Source organism: Loxodonta africana, chromosome 15 (genome assembly GCF_030014295.1).
Source record: "Loxodonta africana isolate mLoxAfr1 chromosome 15, mLoxAfr1.hap2, whole genome shotgun sequence".
In the NCBI taxonomy this organism is placed as follows: domain Eukaryota; kingdom Metazoa; phylum Chordata; class Mammalia; order Proboscidea; family Elephantidae; genus Loxodonta; species Loxodonta africana.
The window spans coordinates 41792970-41808644 of NC_087356.1; the positions used below are offsets into that span (position 1 = coordinate 41792970).

Consider the following 15675-nt stretch of genomic DNA (forward strand, 5'->3'; position numbering starts at 1 on the left):
CACCAATATTAACACGTGTCTTCCGTCTATTTGGTAATATTCTATGTCACCCCCCCTCGTAACCATCAAAGAATGTTGTTTTTTCTGTGTGTATAAACCTTTTATTGTTACTTTATAATAGTGGTCTCATACAATATTTGTCCTTTTGTGATCGACTTACTTCATTCAGACCCTGCTTCATTTTTACGCAAATGATACCTAGTTTTGCTAGCTCTATTTGTTAAAGAGACTGTTTCTTCCCTGTTGAATGGACTTTGACCCCTTGTTGAAAGTCAGCTGCCTGTAGATGGATGGATTTACTTCTGGGTTCTCAATTCTGTTCCATTGATCTATGTGTCTGTCATTGCACCAGTACCAGGCTGTTTTGATTTCTTGTTTTTGTACAGTCTTCACAAGAAGCATTTATTACAGCATGTTATTTGTAATAACCAGTATACATTTGTACTTCAGCTGATGTATAGAAGGAGATTTTACTCCAAGCACATCAAGAATGATTTTCTACATTTGAAAGTGAATGCTCAGATATTAAAAATAAATCTGTTTCTTTAAATCCTAATTGAAGGAACCTAGTCAGTGATTTCTTTTGGCAACTAGACCTGAGAAATGTGGAAGTGATGGAGTGGCCAAGGTGTGTCACATACACAGAGAGGAGAGGAGAAAGCCAGGCTGCAGAAGCGGGGAGAATGGAGCTAGCGTGTAAAGGGAAGCAGAAAAGAGCGTAAGGAGGTCCCTTGGATCCCGCTGCTTCTCCAGTGCCTGGTTCCAGCTCATTCCGCACCTAAGAAACTTTCGATAAATTGCCCTTTTGTGCTTAGGCTAACTTGGGTGAGTTTCTGTCACTTACTTAAGAGAAGAACAACCAAATGAAGAAGCAGAGTCCCAGGAAAGAAAAGGAGAAAAAAATTCACTCTGGCTGATTTGTCACATTGAGATTGTTACAGTCACTACACACTGTGGCAGCCTGCGTAATCATGTGGCTGGGCCTTTCATGACCTGGGACCAAAGACCAGGCTTGACTGAACACTGCAGCCGAACTCCCAGCTGGGACAGTGGTGAAATGGATCACACCTGTTGTCTCACTTAATGCTTACCCGCACATACTTGTAGGAGGCCTATGGAGACCATACTCTCATTCTCATGTCATAGAACATGCTGAATCTCATGGCTCCGAAGTGGCAGAGCCTGGTCTCCCATTCAGGTTGGGATGACTCCAGTTCCTGAACTTTGGACTGTTGGACTTGCTTTTAAAATATGTGTTTCCCACAGGGCCTCTCTTTCTAGTAAAAAGCCTCGTTTTTATGGCAAATTATGTGAATTCCCACAAACCTGGGCTTGCATGGCTCTGCAAGCCTGTCTAGGATTAGGGTCTTCAAATAAGGTTCAACAGCTTTGTGGTCTGTGTGTGTGGGAAAGTTTCCCTAACCTCACAGCCTTTGTCTGATATCCTGGTTGTATTTTTATCTCCACCAGAAATGTGGATCTGAGAGAATACTTGTCTGAAGAAGTACAGGCAGTACACAAGAATACCACCTATGACCTCATCGCCAACATTGTGCACGACGGCAAGCCCTCAGAGGGCTCCTACCGGATCCACGTACTCCATCACGTGAGTGGCAGTGGGTGGCAAGAGCAGGCTTTGTGCCTTTGGCACTTCCGAGGGCAGTTCCCTTCAGTTTGCCCTTTCTTGGCTTTGGGGCTCTGCAGATAATGGAGCTATCCGTGGCTGAGACAGTGGTTCTTAGTTTTAGCCGTACATTGAACTCACATGGGGAACTTTTTAAAATCCTTATACCTGGGCACCAGCCCAGACCAATTCCAGGATGGAGGCCAGGGTTGCTGCTAAATACCTGACAGTGCACAGGACAGTCCCCCACAGCAAAGAGTTGGCTGGCGCAAAATACAATCAGTGTTGAGGTTGAGAAACCCTGCGTTAGAGTATCTGGAGGTGGAACCAGGGCATCGTGATATTTTGAAGTTCCCTGGGAGATTCTGAGGTGCAGCCAAGTTTGAGGGCCACTGTTTGAGACTGTAGCCTTGCCACTCAGAGTGGGACCAGTGGACCAGCAGCATTGACATCATCTGGGAGCTTGTTCAAAATGCAGAATCTCAGGTCCCACCCAAAGCACTAAATCAGAATCTGTATTTTAACAAGATCCTCTGATTTGTATGAAATTAAAGCTTGTGAAGCACTGTCTAGAGGCTCCGTTTCAGCTAAAACATTTTACGTGTTTGTCTCAGGCTGAAAAGGATGAAACAGGTTCTTAAGATGTGTTTGGTACCATCCAGATTATTAGCACAGGTTATAATTTTTTGGTTGTTTATGGAACCGTAGGTTTTGATTTATAAAGTATTTTACTATGTGCTGGACATGACACCAAGTGCTTAATTTATGTTACTGCATTTTTATCCTTGAAACACACTTCTGAGGTCAGTCAGTGTCATCTTTTTACAGATGAGGAAACCTAGGCCCAAAGAGTTTGAGTAACTTATCTGAAGTCAGTAGAGCTGGCTTCAAAGCCCATGTTCATAACCAGGCCTTGAACCATGAAAGGAAATTGCTTATGTTATCCATATTCTGAAATATCAGAATACCTGAAGTATCTGGAATATCCATGTTGACATTTCCAAGATGTTTGGAGGAGTGAGGTAGGTGGGCTTCCAGAAGTGCCGCTGCCATAATCCAGAAGAAGCCTCTTTCTCCCCTTGTTCCTGGAAGCATGAAGTTAGGCAGGTTTTGCTGTATGTGCAGCAGTAGTTTGTAGGCCAAAAGGAAGCAGGTTAGAACGATGGAATTGTCCATCAGAGACACTTTCTTGTGTATCAGTTGCTTTTGCTCTCTGGAGTGGGGGTGGGGTTGTGCACGTGTAGGTTCTCCTTCCAGCTACACTGTACACGTCAGTGAGTTGTCTAGCCTGTCATCTCTGAACGTGGAGAAGTCTTATTTGAGGAGTAGAAGGCTTCTTCTTTTCCTCTTTATTGTCCCCTTGAATTCTCCTGAAAAGACATTCGACTCCACTGTACTTCAGTGAATCCTCAAATGGGATTGAGATCAGCACACCAAAAACTCTAAATGCAGTGATGCTCAGCAGAGGTCCTACACCTTTTATTTGTGGCTCTTGCTGGGTAACGGTCTAGTGTCCTTTCTTCTGATTTTTCTAACTTTTGGCTGCGATCTCTTCCTTCTGCACCCTTGGTTTTAGGGAACAGACTAACCCAGCCCTGCCCACTCTTTGCAGGGGACGGGCAAGTGGTATGAATTACAAGACCTCCAGGTGACTGACATCCTTCCCCAGATGATCACGCTGTCAGAGGCTTACATTCAGGTGGGTTGGTCTCAGACTTGGTGGAGGGGTTAGCATGACAAGGCCTCAGAGGTGGGATGTGGGAACCCGTGAGGAATGATGTGGGAGATGTCAGGAAGTGGGGTGGGAGAGAGTGAGGTACTCTACCTTAGATAGATGGATGCCTGTTGAGAGGCGCTGGTGTGGTGAGGCCTGGAAAGTTAAGCAGAAATTTTCAGAAAAGAAGAGAAGCAGAGAAGCATGGAGGATTTATGAATAAGGAAGAAGAGTTGTGTTTACAGCCAGGTGAGTCTGGAGAGGCGTGTGGTCTGGTTCCACAGAAGAGGAGTCTGGAATCATCAGGGAGGCCAGCTGGGCGTTGTCTCTGAAGTCTTCCCCAGGTCGTCAGGCAAAGTTAGCACTCTTCTCTGTGACCCACAGCACTCTCTACATGCTGTTATTAGAGTACTGACCATATTATCTTACCTGTTTGCCTTCTCCATTGAATTGAGAGCCCATGGAAGATAGTATTGCTATCTTCTCTTTTGTAACTGCCCTGATACCTGGGAAAAGAAGGAAGATTGAGACTAAGAAAGAACTAGAGCTTTGTAAAAGACACCTCACTTTTTGGAGATGACTCCTTTCTCTCGGTAGTGGCTTGTCTAAGGTTGTAGGCTTGGCCATGAGTCTTCTTAGAAAGGGAATTTGGAAAGGGAAGTAAAGAAGGGTGAGGAAGGGTGGAAAATGAAAATTGAATGAAGGGAATTTTCTGAAAGGTTATGAGTCAGTTTCCTGGAACTTACTTAGCAGATATGTAAGTGGGGTAAAGGTTGTCCACTGCCTGGCACAGAAGATACTTGATAAATTTTTGTTGATTGAATGTCTCCTAGACCAGCTCCTAAATGTCTGTTGTATTCATCTTACAGATATGGAAGTGCCGAGATAATGATGAAACCAACCAGCAGGGGGCTTGAAGGATGAGTCTAGGAATTTGCTCTGGGGCGCTTTTGGCTGAAGACTGTAAATGAGAGTACTGATGCTGCGGGTTCTTTGGGCAGCCTGATTTTTCCGGATTCTGGCTCACATCAGAACGTCAGGGCTGCCCTCCTGGGATGGCTTTGTGCCGTCACCCAGCTGGTTTTTGATCAATTTATTGTAGATTGAAGCTCCCTTCTCCTTCCTGTCTGGCTTCCTTCTAGCTTCAGCAGGCCAGAACTCTTAAAAACGTGTGTAATTTATTTCTGAGTGTCTGGGAGTATCTGAAGGATCTGAAGGACAAGGTAATTTCTTTTAAGCATCAAGCCTCAGGATTTTAGGAATAAGAGCTTGAAGCTGGTCATATCTTTCACCTATTACAGGTAGATGATTCTCCTGGGGTTCCTTTCATTTCTTGATGTGTTTTTGGATTAAATATATTTCTGTTTTTAAACTAGCCTCTTGTTTTATTTTTCTCTTAGGCAGCCTAAGGGAAGGGTATATTTTTTAAAATACTTATTCTTGGTGGCAAAATTTACAAGTAAACATACATCCATTCACAGTTTCTATACAAGCAGTTGAATGGCATTGATTACATCACACTGTGTCATTGTTCTCGCTGTCTACCCACGTTGTTTCATCACAGTTGATTTAGGATCTCTACCCCTTAAAGTTCCCATCTGTGCTTTAGATGAACTTTTGTCAGTTTAAGCTCATATAGACAGTGCTCTACAAGAGTGCTATCTCAAGGTAAACATTCTTCACTAATTTGTTTAGTGGTGTCTTAGTCATCTAGTGCTGCTATAACAGAAATACCACAAGTGGATGGCTTTAACAAAGAGAAATTTATTCTCTCACAGTCTAGTAGGTTATAAGTCCAAATTCAGGTTGTCAGCTCCAGGGGAAGGCTTTCTCTCTCTTTTGGCTCTGGAGGAAGGTCATTGCCCTTAGTCTTCCCCTGGTTGAGGAGCTTTTCAGGACAGGGACCCTGGGTCCAAAGGACAAGCTCTGCTCCTAGTGCTGCTTTCTTGGTGGTATGAGGTCCCCAAATATGTGCTTGCTTCCCTTTCTTTTTATCTCTTGAGAGATAAAAGGTGGTGTAGGCCTAGTTGGCCTAACCAAAAGCAAAGTTTCCTGAATAAACTGAATGCTTTGAAGGCCATCGTAGCAGGAGCAGGAGTCTGGGGACCATCGTTTCAGGGGACATCTAAGTCACTTAGCATAATAAACTCTATTAAGAAAACATTCTGCGTCCCACTTTGGAGAGTGGTGTCTGGGGTCTTAAACACTTGCAAGCAGCCATCTAAGATGCATCAATGTGTCTCAACCCACCTGGATCAAAGGAGAATGAAGAACACCAAGGACACAAGGTGATTACGAGCCCAAGAGACAGAAAGGGGCACATGAACCAGCGACTACATCATCCTGAGACCAGAAGAACTAGATGGTGCCTGGCTATAACCGATGACTGCCCTGACAGGGAACACAACAGAGGACCCCTGAGGGAGCAGGAGAACAGTGGGATGCAGACCCCAAATTCTCATAAGACCAGACTTAATGGTCTGACTGAGACTGGAAGGACCCTGGTGGTCATGGCTACTGTACCTTCTGCTGGCCCAGGACGGGAACCATTCCCAAAGCCAACTCTTCAGACATGGATTGGACTGGACAATGGGTTGGAGAGGGATGCTGGTGAGGAGTGAGCTTCTTGGATCAGGTGGACACTTGAGACTATGTTGGCATCTCCTGCCTGGAGGGGAGATGAGAGGGCGGAGGGGGTTAGAAGCTGGCAAAAAGGACACAAAAAGAGAGAGTGGAGGGAGAGAACAGGCTGTCTCATTAGGGGGAGAGTAATTGGGAGTGTGTAGCAAGGTGTATATGGGTTTTTGGGTGAGAGACTGACTTGATTTGTAAACTTTCACTTAAAGCGCAGTAAAAATTATTAAAAAAAAAAAAAAGTGGTTCAGGCCACATCCTAGGGAAATGCCCTTTATTACTGGATCGTGGAGGTGACCTGAGTAAGGGTGGTGTTATAATCCCACCCTAATCCTCTTTAACATAATATTACAATCACAAAATGGAGGACAACCACAAAATACTGGGAATCATGGCCTAACCAAGTTAACACATTTTTGGGGGGACACAATCTATGACAAGTGGGAAGGATTTTTTTTTAATCCTCACAAACTGTCTACCCTACTGTGTGTTATCTGGTGGGCATGGCACGTGTCTCTTTTTTACAAAAATTTTTATTGTGCTTTAAGTGAAAGTTTACAAATCAAGTCAGTCTCTCATACAAAAATTTATATACACCTTCCTGTATACTCCTAATTGCTCTTCCCCTAATGAAGCAGCACACTCCTTCCCTCCACTCTGTATTTTCATGTCCATTCGACCAGCTTCTGACCCCCTTTGCCTTCTCATCTCCACTCCAGACAGGAGTTGCCCACAAAGCCTCATGTGTCTACTTGATCCATGAAGCTCGTTCTTCACCATTATCATTTTCTGTCCCATAGTCCAGTGCAATCCCTGTCTGAAGAGTTGGCTTTGGGAATGGTTCCTGTCTTGGGCTAACAGGAGGTCTGGGGACCATGACCTCTGGGGTCCTAGTCTCAGTCAGACCATTAAGTCTGGTCTTATGAGAATTTGGGGTCTGCATCCCACTGTTCTCCTGCTCCCTCAGGGGTTCTCCGTTGTGTTCCCTGTCAGGGCAGTCTTTGGTTATAGCTGGGAACCATCTAGTTCTTCTGGTCTCAGGCTGATGTAGTCTCTGGTTTATGTGGTTCTTTCTGTCTCTTGGGCTCATAATTACCTTGTGTTTTTTGGTGTTCTACATTCTTCTTTGCTCCAGGTGGGTTGAGACACACTGATGCATCTCAGGTGGCCACTTGCTAGCGTTTAAGACCCCAGACACCACTCTCCAAAGTGAGATGCAGAATGTTTTCATAATAGATTTTATTATGCCAGTTGACTTAGATGTCCCCTGAAACCATGGTCCCCAAACACCTGCTCCTGCTACGCTGGCCTTAGAAGTGTTCAGTTTATTCAGGAAACTGCTTTTTGGTTTAGTCCAATTGTGCTGACCTCTCCTGTATTGTGTGTTGTCCTTCCCTTCACCTAAAATACTTCTCGTCTACTTTCTAATTAGTGAATACCCCCTCCCTCCCTTGATCCAACTCTCATAACTACCAAAGACTATTTTCTTTATTTAAAACTATTTCTTGAGTTCTTACAATAGTGGTCTCATATAATATTTGTCCTTTTGCAACTAATTTCACTCAGCGTAATGCCTCCCAGATTCCTTCATCTTATGAAATGTTTCACAGATTAATCATTGTCCTTTATTAATGTGTAGTATTCCATGTGTGAATATACCGTAATTTTTTTATCCATTCATCCATTGATGGGCACCTTGGTTGCTTCCATCTTTTTGCTATTGTAAACAGTGTTGACAGGGTGTGCATGTATCTGTTTGTGTAAAGGCTCTTATTTCTCTAGGGTATATTCCAAGGAGTGGGATTTCTGGATCGTATGGTAGTTCTATTTCTAGCTTGAAGGAAGTGCCAAATCGATTTCCAAAATGTTTGTACCATTTTACATTTCCACCAGTAACGTGTAAGTGTTCCAGTCTCTCCACAAGCTCTCCAACATTTATTATTTTGTGCTTTTTGGATTAACACCAGCCTTGTTGGAGCGAGATGGAATCTCACTGTACTTTTGATTTACATTTCTCTAATGCCTAATGATCGTGAGCATTCTTCACGTATCTGTTAGCTACCTGAATGTCTTCTTTAGTGAAGCGACTGTTCATATCCTTTGTCCATTTTTAATTGGTTATTTGTCTTTTTGTAGTTGAGTCTTTGCAGTATGATGTAGATTTTAGAGATCAGGCGCTGATCGGATATGTCATTGCTAAAAACTTTTCCCCAGCCTGTAGGTAATCTTCTTAGTCTTTTGGTGAAGTGTTTGGATGAGCATAGGTGTTTGATTTTTAGGGGCTCCCAGTTATCTCGTTTCTTTTCTGGTGTTTGTGCAGTGTTAGTAATGTTTTGTTTATGGCATGTATTAGGGCTCCTAGTGTCCCTATTTTTTCTTCCATGATCTTTATCATTTTAGATTTTATATTATTTAGGTCTTTGATCCATTTTGAGTTAGTTTTTGTGCATGGTGTGAGGTATGGGTCTTGTTTCATTTTTTTGCAGATGGATATCCAGTTATGCCAGCACTAATTGTTAAAGAGACTGTCTTTTCATTATTTAACTGTTTTGGGGCCTTTGTCAAATATCAACTGCACATATGTGGATTGATTTATATCTGGATTCTCAATTCTGTTCCTTTGGTCTATGTTTCTGTTGTTGGACCAGTACCAGGCTGTTGTGACTACTGTGGCGGTATAATAGGTTCTAAAATCGGGTAGTATGAGGCCTCCCACTTTGTTCTTCTTTTTCAGTAATGCTTTACTTATCTGGGGCCTCTTTCCCTTCCATATGAAGTTGGTGATTTGTTTCTCCATCTCATTAAAAAATGTCATTGGAATTTGGATCAGAATTGCATTGTATCTTTAGATGGCTTTTGGTAGAATAGACATTCTTATGATGTTAAGACTTCCTATGCATGAGCAAGGTATGTTTTTCCACTTATGTAGGTCCGTTTTGGTTTCTTGCAGTAGTGTCTTGTAGTTTTCTTTGTATAGGTCTTTTACATCTCTGGTAAGATTTATTCGTAAGTATTTTTTCTTCTTGGGGGCTACTGTAAATGGCATTGATTTGGCGATTTCCTCTTCGATGTTCTTTTTTGTTGGTGTAGAGGAATCGAACAGATTTTCGTATGTTTGTTTTGTATCCTGATACTCTGCTGAACTCTTCTCTTAGTTTCAGTAGTTTTCTGGAGGATTCCTTAGGGTTTTCTGTGTATAAGATCATGTCATTTGCAAATAGAGGTACTTTGACTTCTTCCTTACCAATCTGGATGCTCTTTATTTCTTTATCTAGCCTAATTGCTCTGGCTAGGACCTCCAGCACAATGTTGAATGAGAGTGGTGATAAAGGGCATCCTTGTCGGGTTCCTATCTCAAGGGCAATGCTTTCAGACTCTCTCCATTTAGGATGATGTTGGCTTTTGGCTTTGTATAAATGTCCTTTATTATGTTGAGGAATTTTCCTTCTCTTCCTATTTTGCTGAGAGTTTTTATGATGAATGGGTGTTGAACTTTGTCAAATGCCTTTTCTGCATAAATTGATAAGATCATTTGGTTCTTGTCTTTTATTTATATGATGGATTACATTAATTGTTTTTCTAATGTTGAACCATCCCTGCATACCTGGTGTGAATCCCACTTGGTCATGGTGAATTATTTTTTTGATATGTTGTTGAATTCTATTGGTTAGAATTTTGTTGAGGATTTTTGCATCTAAGTTCATGAGGGATATAGGTCTGTATTTTTTTGTGTGTGTGTGGTGCCTTTACCTGGTTTTGGTATCAAGGATGTGCTGGCTTCATAGAATGAGTTTGAGAGTATTCTGCCCTTTTCTATGCTCTGAAATACCTTTAGTAGTAGTGGTGTTAACTCTTCTCTGAAAGTTTGGTAGAACTCTGCAGTGAAGCTGTCTGGGCCAGAGCTTTTTTTTTTGGGAGTTTTTAAATTACCTTTTCAATCTCTTCTTTTGTTATGGGTTTATTTAGTTGTTCTACCTCTATTTGTGTTAGCTTAGTTAGATAGTGTGTTTCTAGAAAGTCATCCATTTCTTCTAGGTTTTCAAATTTGTTAGAGTACAGTTTTTCATGGTAATCTGATATGATTTTTTTAATTTCAGTTGGGTGTGTTGTAATATCATCCATCTCTTTTCTTATTTGGGTTATTTGCTTCCTCTCCTGTTTTTCTTTTGTCAGTGTGACCAAGGGTTTAACAATTTTGTTAATTTTTTTCAAAGAACCCGCTTTTGGTCTTGTTAACTCACTCAATTGTTTTTGTTTTCTATTTAATTCTGCTGTAATTTTTATTATTTGCTTTCTTCTATTGCTCTCATTCTGTTTGTTCAAGTTGTAGAGGTAAATCTTTGATTTTGGCCCTTTATTCTTTTAGGATGTGTGCATTTATTGACATATAAATTTACCTCTGAGCACTGCTTTTGCTGTGTCCCAAAGGTTCTGATAGAAATGTTTTCATTCTCATTAGACTCTATGAATTTCTTTATTCTGCCCTTAATGTCTTCTATAACCCAGTCTTTTTTGAGCGGGGTATTGTTCAGTTCTAAGTGTTTGATTTCTTTTCCCTCCCTTTTCTGTTATTGATTTCTACTTTTATGGTCTTATGGTCAGAGAAGATGCTTTGTAATATTTCAGTGTTTTGGATTCTGCTCAAGCTTGCTTTATGACCTAATACGTGGTCTATTCTAGAGAATGTTCCATGTGCACTAGAAAAGAAAGTATACTTGGCTGTTGCTGGGTGTAGTGTTGTGTATATGTCTTTGAGGTCAAGTTGGTTGATTGTAGCATTTAGATCTTCTGTGTCTTTATTGAGCTTCTTTCTAGATGTCTTGGCCTTCACTGAAAGTGCTGTGTTGAAGCCTCATACTATAATTGTGGTGCTGTCTGTCTCACTTTTCAGTGCTGTTAGAGTTTGTTTTATGTATCTTGCAGCTCTGTCATTGGGTGCGTAAATATTTAATATGGTTATATCCTCCTGGTATATTGTCCCTTTGATCATTATATAGTGTCCTTATCCTTTGTGGTGGATTTAACTTTAAAGTCTCTTTTGTCAGAAATTAATATTGCCACTCTGCTCTTTTTTGATTGTTGTTTGCTTGATATATTTTTTTCCATCCTTTGAGTTTTTGTTTGTGTCTCTAAGGTGTGTCTCTTGTAGGCAGCATATAGACAGATCATGTTTTTTAATCCATTCTGCCACTCTGTCTCTTTATTGGTGCATTTAGTCCATTTACATTCAGTGTAATTATGGATAGGTATGAGTTTAGTGCTGTCATTTTGATGTCTTTTTTCATGTGTTGTTGACAGTTTCCTTTTCCCACTTAATTTTTTGTGCTGAGTAGTTTATGTATTGTCTTTTCCTCTCATTTGTTGTTGATTTCGTTTCTGCTGAGTCTGTATTTCTTTTATTTTATTTTGATGAGTAGAATAGTCTCCTTTGTGGTTACCTTAATATTTACCCCTGTTTTTCTATGTTTAAACCTAGCTTTTATTTGTTTATATTGCCTTGTCGTCCTCTCCATGTGAATGATCTGTATCCCTCTTTATTGTTTTAATGTTACCTTCTTTTACAGAATAACATTGCTGTTTCCCTGTTTTGAGCCTTTTTTTATCTTGATTTATTTTTGTGATTTCTCTGTTTGGGTTGAGATCTCATTGCTTTGTCTGGTGTTGTAATCTTGAGTTGTTACCTGATATTACTGATTTTCTAACCAAAAACTCCCTTTAGTATTTCTTGTAGTTTTGGTTTGGTTTTTATGAATTCGCTAGACTTCTGTCTATCTGGAAATGTCCTAATTTCACCTTCATATTTGAGAGACAGTTTTGCTGGATATATGATTCTTGGCTAGCAATTTTTTTCCTTTAGTGCTTTATATAAGTTATCCCATTGCCTTCTTGCCTGCATGGTTTCTGCCGAGTAGTCAGAGTTTATTCTTATTGACTCTCCTTTGTAGGTGACTTTTCATTTATCCCTGGCTGCTCTTAAAATTCTCTGTTTATCTTTGGTTTTGGCAAGTTTGATTATAATATGTCTTGGTGACTTTTCTTTTGAGATCTACTTTATGTGGAGTTCAAAGAGCATCTTGGATAAATATCTTGTCATCTTTCACGATATCAGGGATGTTTTCTGCCAGCAAATCTTCAACAATTCTCTCTGTGTTTTCTGTTATCCCTCCCTGTTCTGGTATTCCAATCAGTTGTAGGTTATTTCTCTTGATAGAGTCCCACATGATTTTTAAGGTTTCTTCATTTTTTTTTAATTCTTTTATCTGATTTTTCTTCAAATATATTGGTGCTGAGTGCCTTATCTTCAAGCTCACCAATTCTGCCTTCCACTTGTTCAATTTTGCTCCTGTGACTTTCTATTGAGTTGTATAATTCTTTAATTTTATTGTTAATCTTCTGAATTTCTGATTGCTGTTTCTCTATGGATTCTTGGAGCGTATTAAATTTTTCATTATGTTCTTGAATAACCTTTTTAATTTCTCCAACTGCTTTATCTGTGTGTTTCTTGGCTTGTTCTGCACACTGCCTGATCTCCTTGCTGATATCTTGAAGCATGCTGTATATTAATCTTTTATATTCCGCATCTGGTAATTGCAGGAAGGTGCCGTCATCCAGAAGATCCCTTGATTCTTTATTTTGAGAACTTGTTGAAGTGATCATGGTTTGCTTCTTTATCTGTTTTGATATTGACTCTTGTCTCCGTTTCATTTATAAGTTATTGTATTACTTTATGTTTGCTTACTGTACCCTAGCTTCTTGCTTTGTTTTGTTTTGATATGTCCAGTAGGTTGCTTGAGTGAGCTAGCTTGAGGATTTTCGCCTTTGAATCTCTAATGCCCTGTCACCAGATGGCTAGAGCTGTTACCAGGTATATGAGCCTAGGAGTCCATTCACTTTTCTTGTATGGCCTCAGCTCAGGTGTCCAGGTAGTTGGTAGTCAAGTGTGTGGCACAGGCTCTGTCTTACAGTCTTAGAGGGGAAGGAGGGATTGGTGTAGGTACCAGTATCTGGTCGCAACGGGATCTCGTTCTGAACAAGGCATGGGGCTGAGAACTGTCCCCTGAGTGTCTGTGAGAAAAGTATGTCCCTGTTCCCTAGAGCACACAGGTGGGTGAGTTCTACAGATGGACCTTGGGCACTCAATGCTGTTGGTTGTAAGGACCGGGAGGTTCCAGTTATCCTTGTACCCCTGTCGTGGGTGGGTGGGTGACCTGAGTGGAGCCACCCCGTCCTTAGGCCCCTGATGTGGGTAGGTGAGAACCCTGTTTAATAGGCAAAGCAGTGTCAAACATCAATCACCCACCTCTACTGCACAGCTGAAACAGTTGCAGTCTGCCAACAAGGGCCAATTCTGAAATAGGTGCACACAGGTCCCTGCAGAGGGGAAAGGTATTCAAAGTCTATGGACCATTTATGCCTTGACAGTAGTGCTCGTGTCCTGAGCTCCCCAGCTTAGTGGAGCTGGCAGATTATCTTTTCCCCAATTGTGAATTTATTCCTTTTTCAAGGCCGGGACAATGGCTTGGGGCACACAAGCAGACCTATCTCAGGCCCAGGGAAATCGACAGCCACTGAAGCCAGCTTCGGGGTTGGGGGTGCAGTAAAATATATGCAAGTACTTACCTTTTGCTGAGAGCTCCGTTCGCTGGGTCCAGAGGTGTGAGAAGGCTGTGCAGCTGACTATTTCTCCCTGAGGAAACTGCGGCCGAACTCTACCACCAGCCCATTACCACCATTCCTGGTAATGGTGTCTGTGGGATCCTGGCGATTCAGGTCCGGTAACTCCTCTCTGCTTCTGAATAGTTTCTCCCTCCCCCTGCTGCTCAGTCCATTTTCTGACTTTGCCTTTCATGCCAGGGCTTCTAGCTTGTAATAAATGTAATTGTTTCACTTGTTTTTTTAGGTGTTTGTTGTAAGAGGGTTCACCGGAAGCATCTGATTACTCCGCCATCTTGACCCTGCCTTGCTTATCTCTTCTTGTTAGCTCAGGGGTGGTAGGTCAGTTAGGATGCATTTGTCTCTAAGTAAAAGTATCTGACTAACAATGTTAAATTTTTTTGTACTTAACTGGAAGTCTGGAGGTGGGCGCTTGCAGCTGTGGTGCAGGTCTGGCACCTGTATGAGGAAAGAGGGAAGGAAGGAAAATTGGGAAAAAAGAGCTTCTGACTGTAGTGCAATTCTGGGAAAGTCTTAGCCCCAGAGCAAAGATCGCCTGTCAAAGGAATTGGGCAGAAGTGGCTTGCGGCTCAGTCATTGACCAAGAGCAGACTGGAGGAAGCATGGCTTCAGTGTTACCACTGTAGCAGATCCGACTATGTGGGAGATCTGAAGATGAAGCAGCTGGAGGCAGTCAGCTATGCTCCCTACCACAAGTTCTTTTGAAGGGAGATGTGAGCGGCATACCTATGTGACCACCCCCTTTGCTTCTGGGACAGTATGGTCCTTATTTTCCTATTTCCCTAGAAGCTCCCAGTATTTCCTTTGCAGGCTCATCTTCCTGTGTTTAGCCAGAAAAAGTCTGGGCTCTTCAAGATTTTCTTCTCACTGTCTACTTTTTCCCCAGCCCACTGCAGCTTGGCCTGTGCGTGTAGTTACCATCTTAGGGAGATGGCACATAAACAGCTTAACCCGAGATGTCTCTAAGTTTCTGAATGTTATAGTCAACTTTCTACTTGATATGTTTTGGGTGTTTTATTGTCAACTCAAACTCACATTGTTCAAACCTGACCTTGTGATTTTCCCCCCTTAAACTTGACCTGTTTCCATCATTTCCTGTCTGGGTGAAAGGCTTTACCATTAATCTCATTACGTAAGCTGGCTGTTGTTGTTGGGTGCCATCAAGTCAGCTCCAACTCAGTGACCCTATGTGACAGAGTAGAACTTCCTCATAGGGTTTCCTAGGCTGTAATCTTTATGGGAGCAGATCTCCAGGTCTTTTCTCCCTTGAAGATGCCGGGTGGGTTGAAACCACCAACCTTTTGGTTTGCAGCTGAGTGCTTAACCATGGTGCCACCAGGGCTGCTTACGTAAGGGGGAACCATCTTTTATACCTCCCCCCCTTCCCTTGTCTAATCCATTACCAAGCCCTGTCAGTTTTACTTCTTAGGTATTTCTTGAATCTACCAGCTTCTTCTCATTTTCTGCTACTGTGTAATCTAAGCTATTGCAGGCTTCTGTTTGCAGTATCTCGGCATGAGTCTGGGTCCAGTCAGGGGAGAGAAACCATAGAATAATTTAACAGAGGAAGTTCAATTTCAAGAAGTATTAAATACAACAGGGGATTGGAGTAACAAGTAAAGAGAACTCTAAAAAATGTAGGAATAGTGATATAAGGAGTAGCTACTACCCCTAGGGCTGACACAGAGTGTCCAAGGCAGAGATCCAAGTTCAGACCTTGAAGGAAATCTGCCCTCTGGAACTTGCCAGAAATCTATTCTCTGGTGTGCTGGGGAAAGCTGTTGAGGAGGAGGGTCTCACTGGAGGCACTCTGCTATAAAGCTGCCTGGGGCAGGGTGGTAGCGGTAGCTGAAGCTGCGGGGTGCCTGGAGCTGCTGGCCGCAGTGTTCTGTGAGGTAGTTAGGCACTGGACAGTCTTGAGTGCTGTAGGAGCCTGATGCTGGAGAAAGCTGTACATGCTGCTTTCAAGTGAATACCCTGGAACCAGGAAGCAAAACCCTTTCTTTCTGCAGTGTATCTCCAGCACCCT

The 15675-nt window shown here is 42.0% G+C and overlaps 1 protein-coding gene across 3 annotated transcripts in view; it reads left to right on the forward strand.

Annotated features, from left to right (window-relative positions):
• Positions 1-5807, forward strand: part of USP39 (ubiquitin specific peptidase 39) — a 36341-nt gene extending 30534 nt beyond the window's left edge. Inside the window, exons 10-12 of one of the 3 annotated variants that reach the window (XM_064268805.1) lie at positions 1471-1606; positions 3237-3323; positions 4208-5807. In XM_064268805.1, the coding sequence (XP_064124875.1) occupies positions 1471-1606; positions 3237-3323; positions 4208-4255 (271 nt within the window). In that variant the 3' untranslated portion in view covers positions 4256-5807. Of the gene's footprint in view, positions 1-1470; positions 1607-3200; positions 3324-4207 lie in introns of those variants that run through there. The other 2 variants (XM_003420425.4, XM_023539381.2) reach the window with 2 other exon arrangements.
• The last annotated feature ends 9868 nt before the right edge of the window (positions 5808-15675 follow it).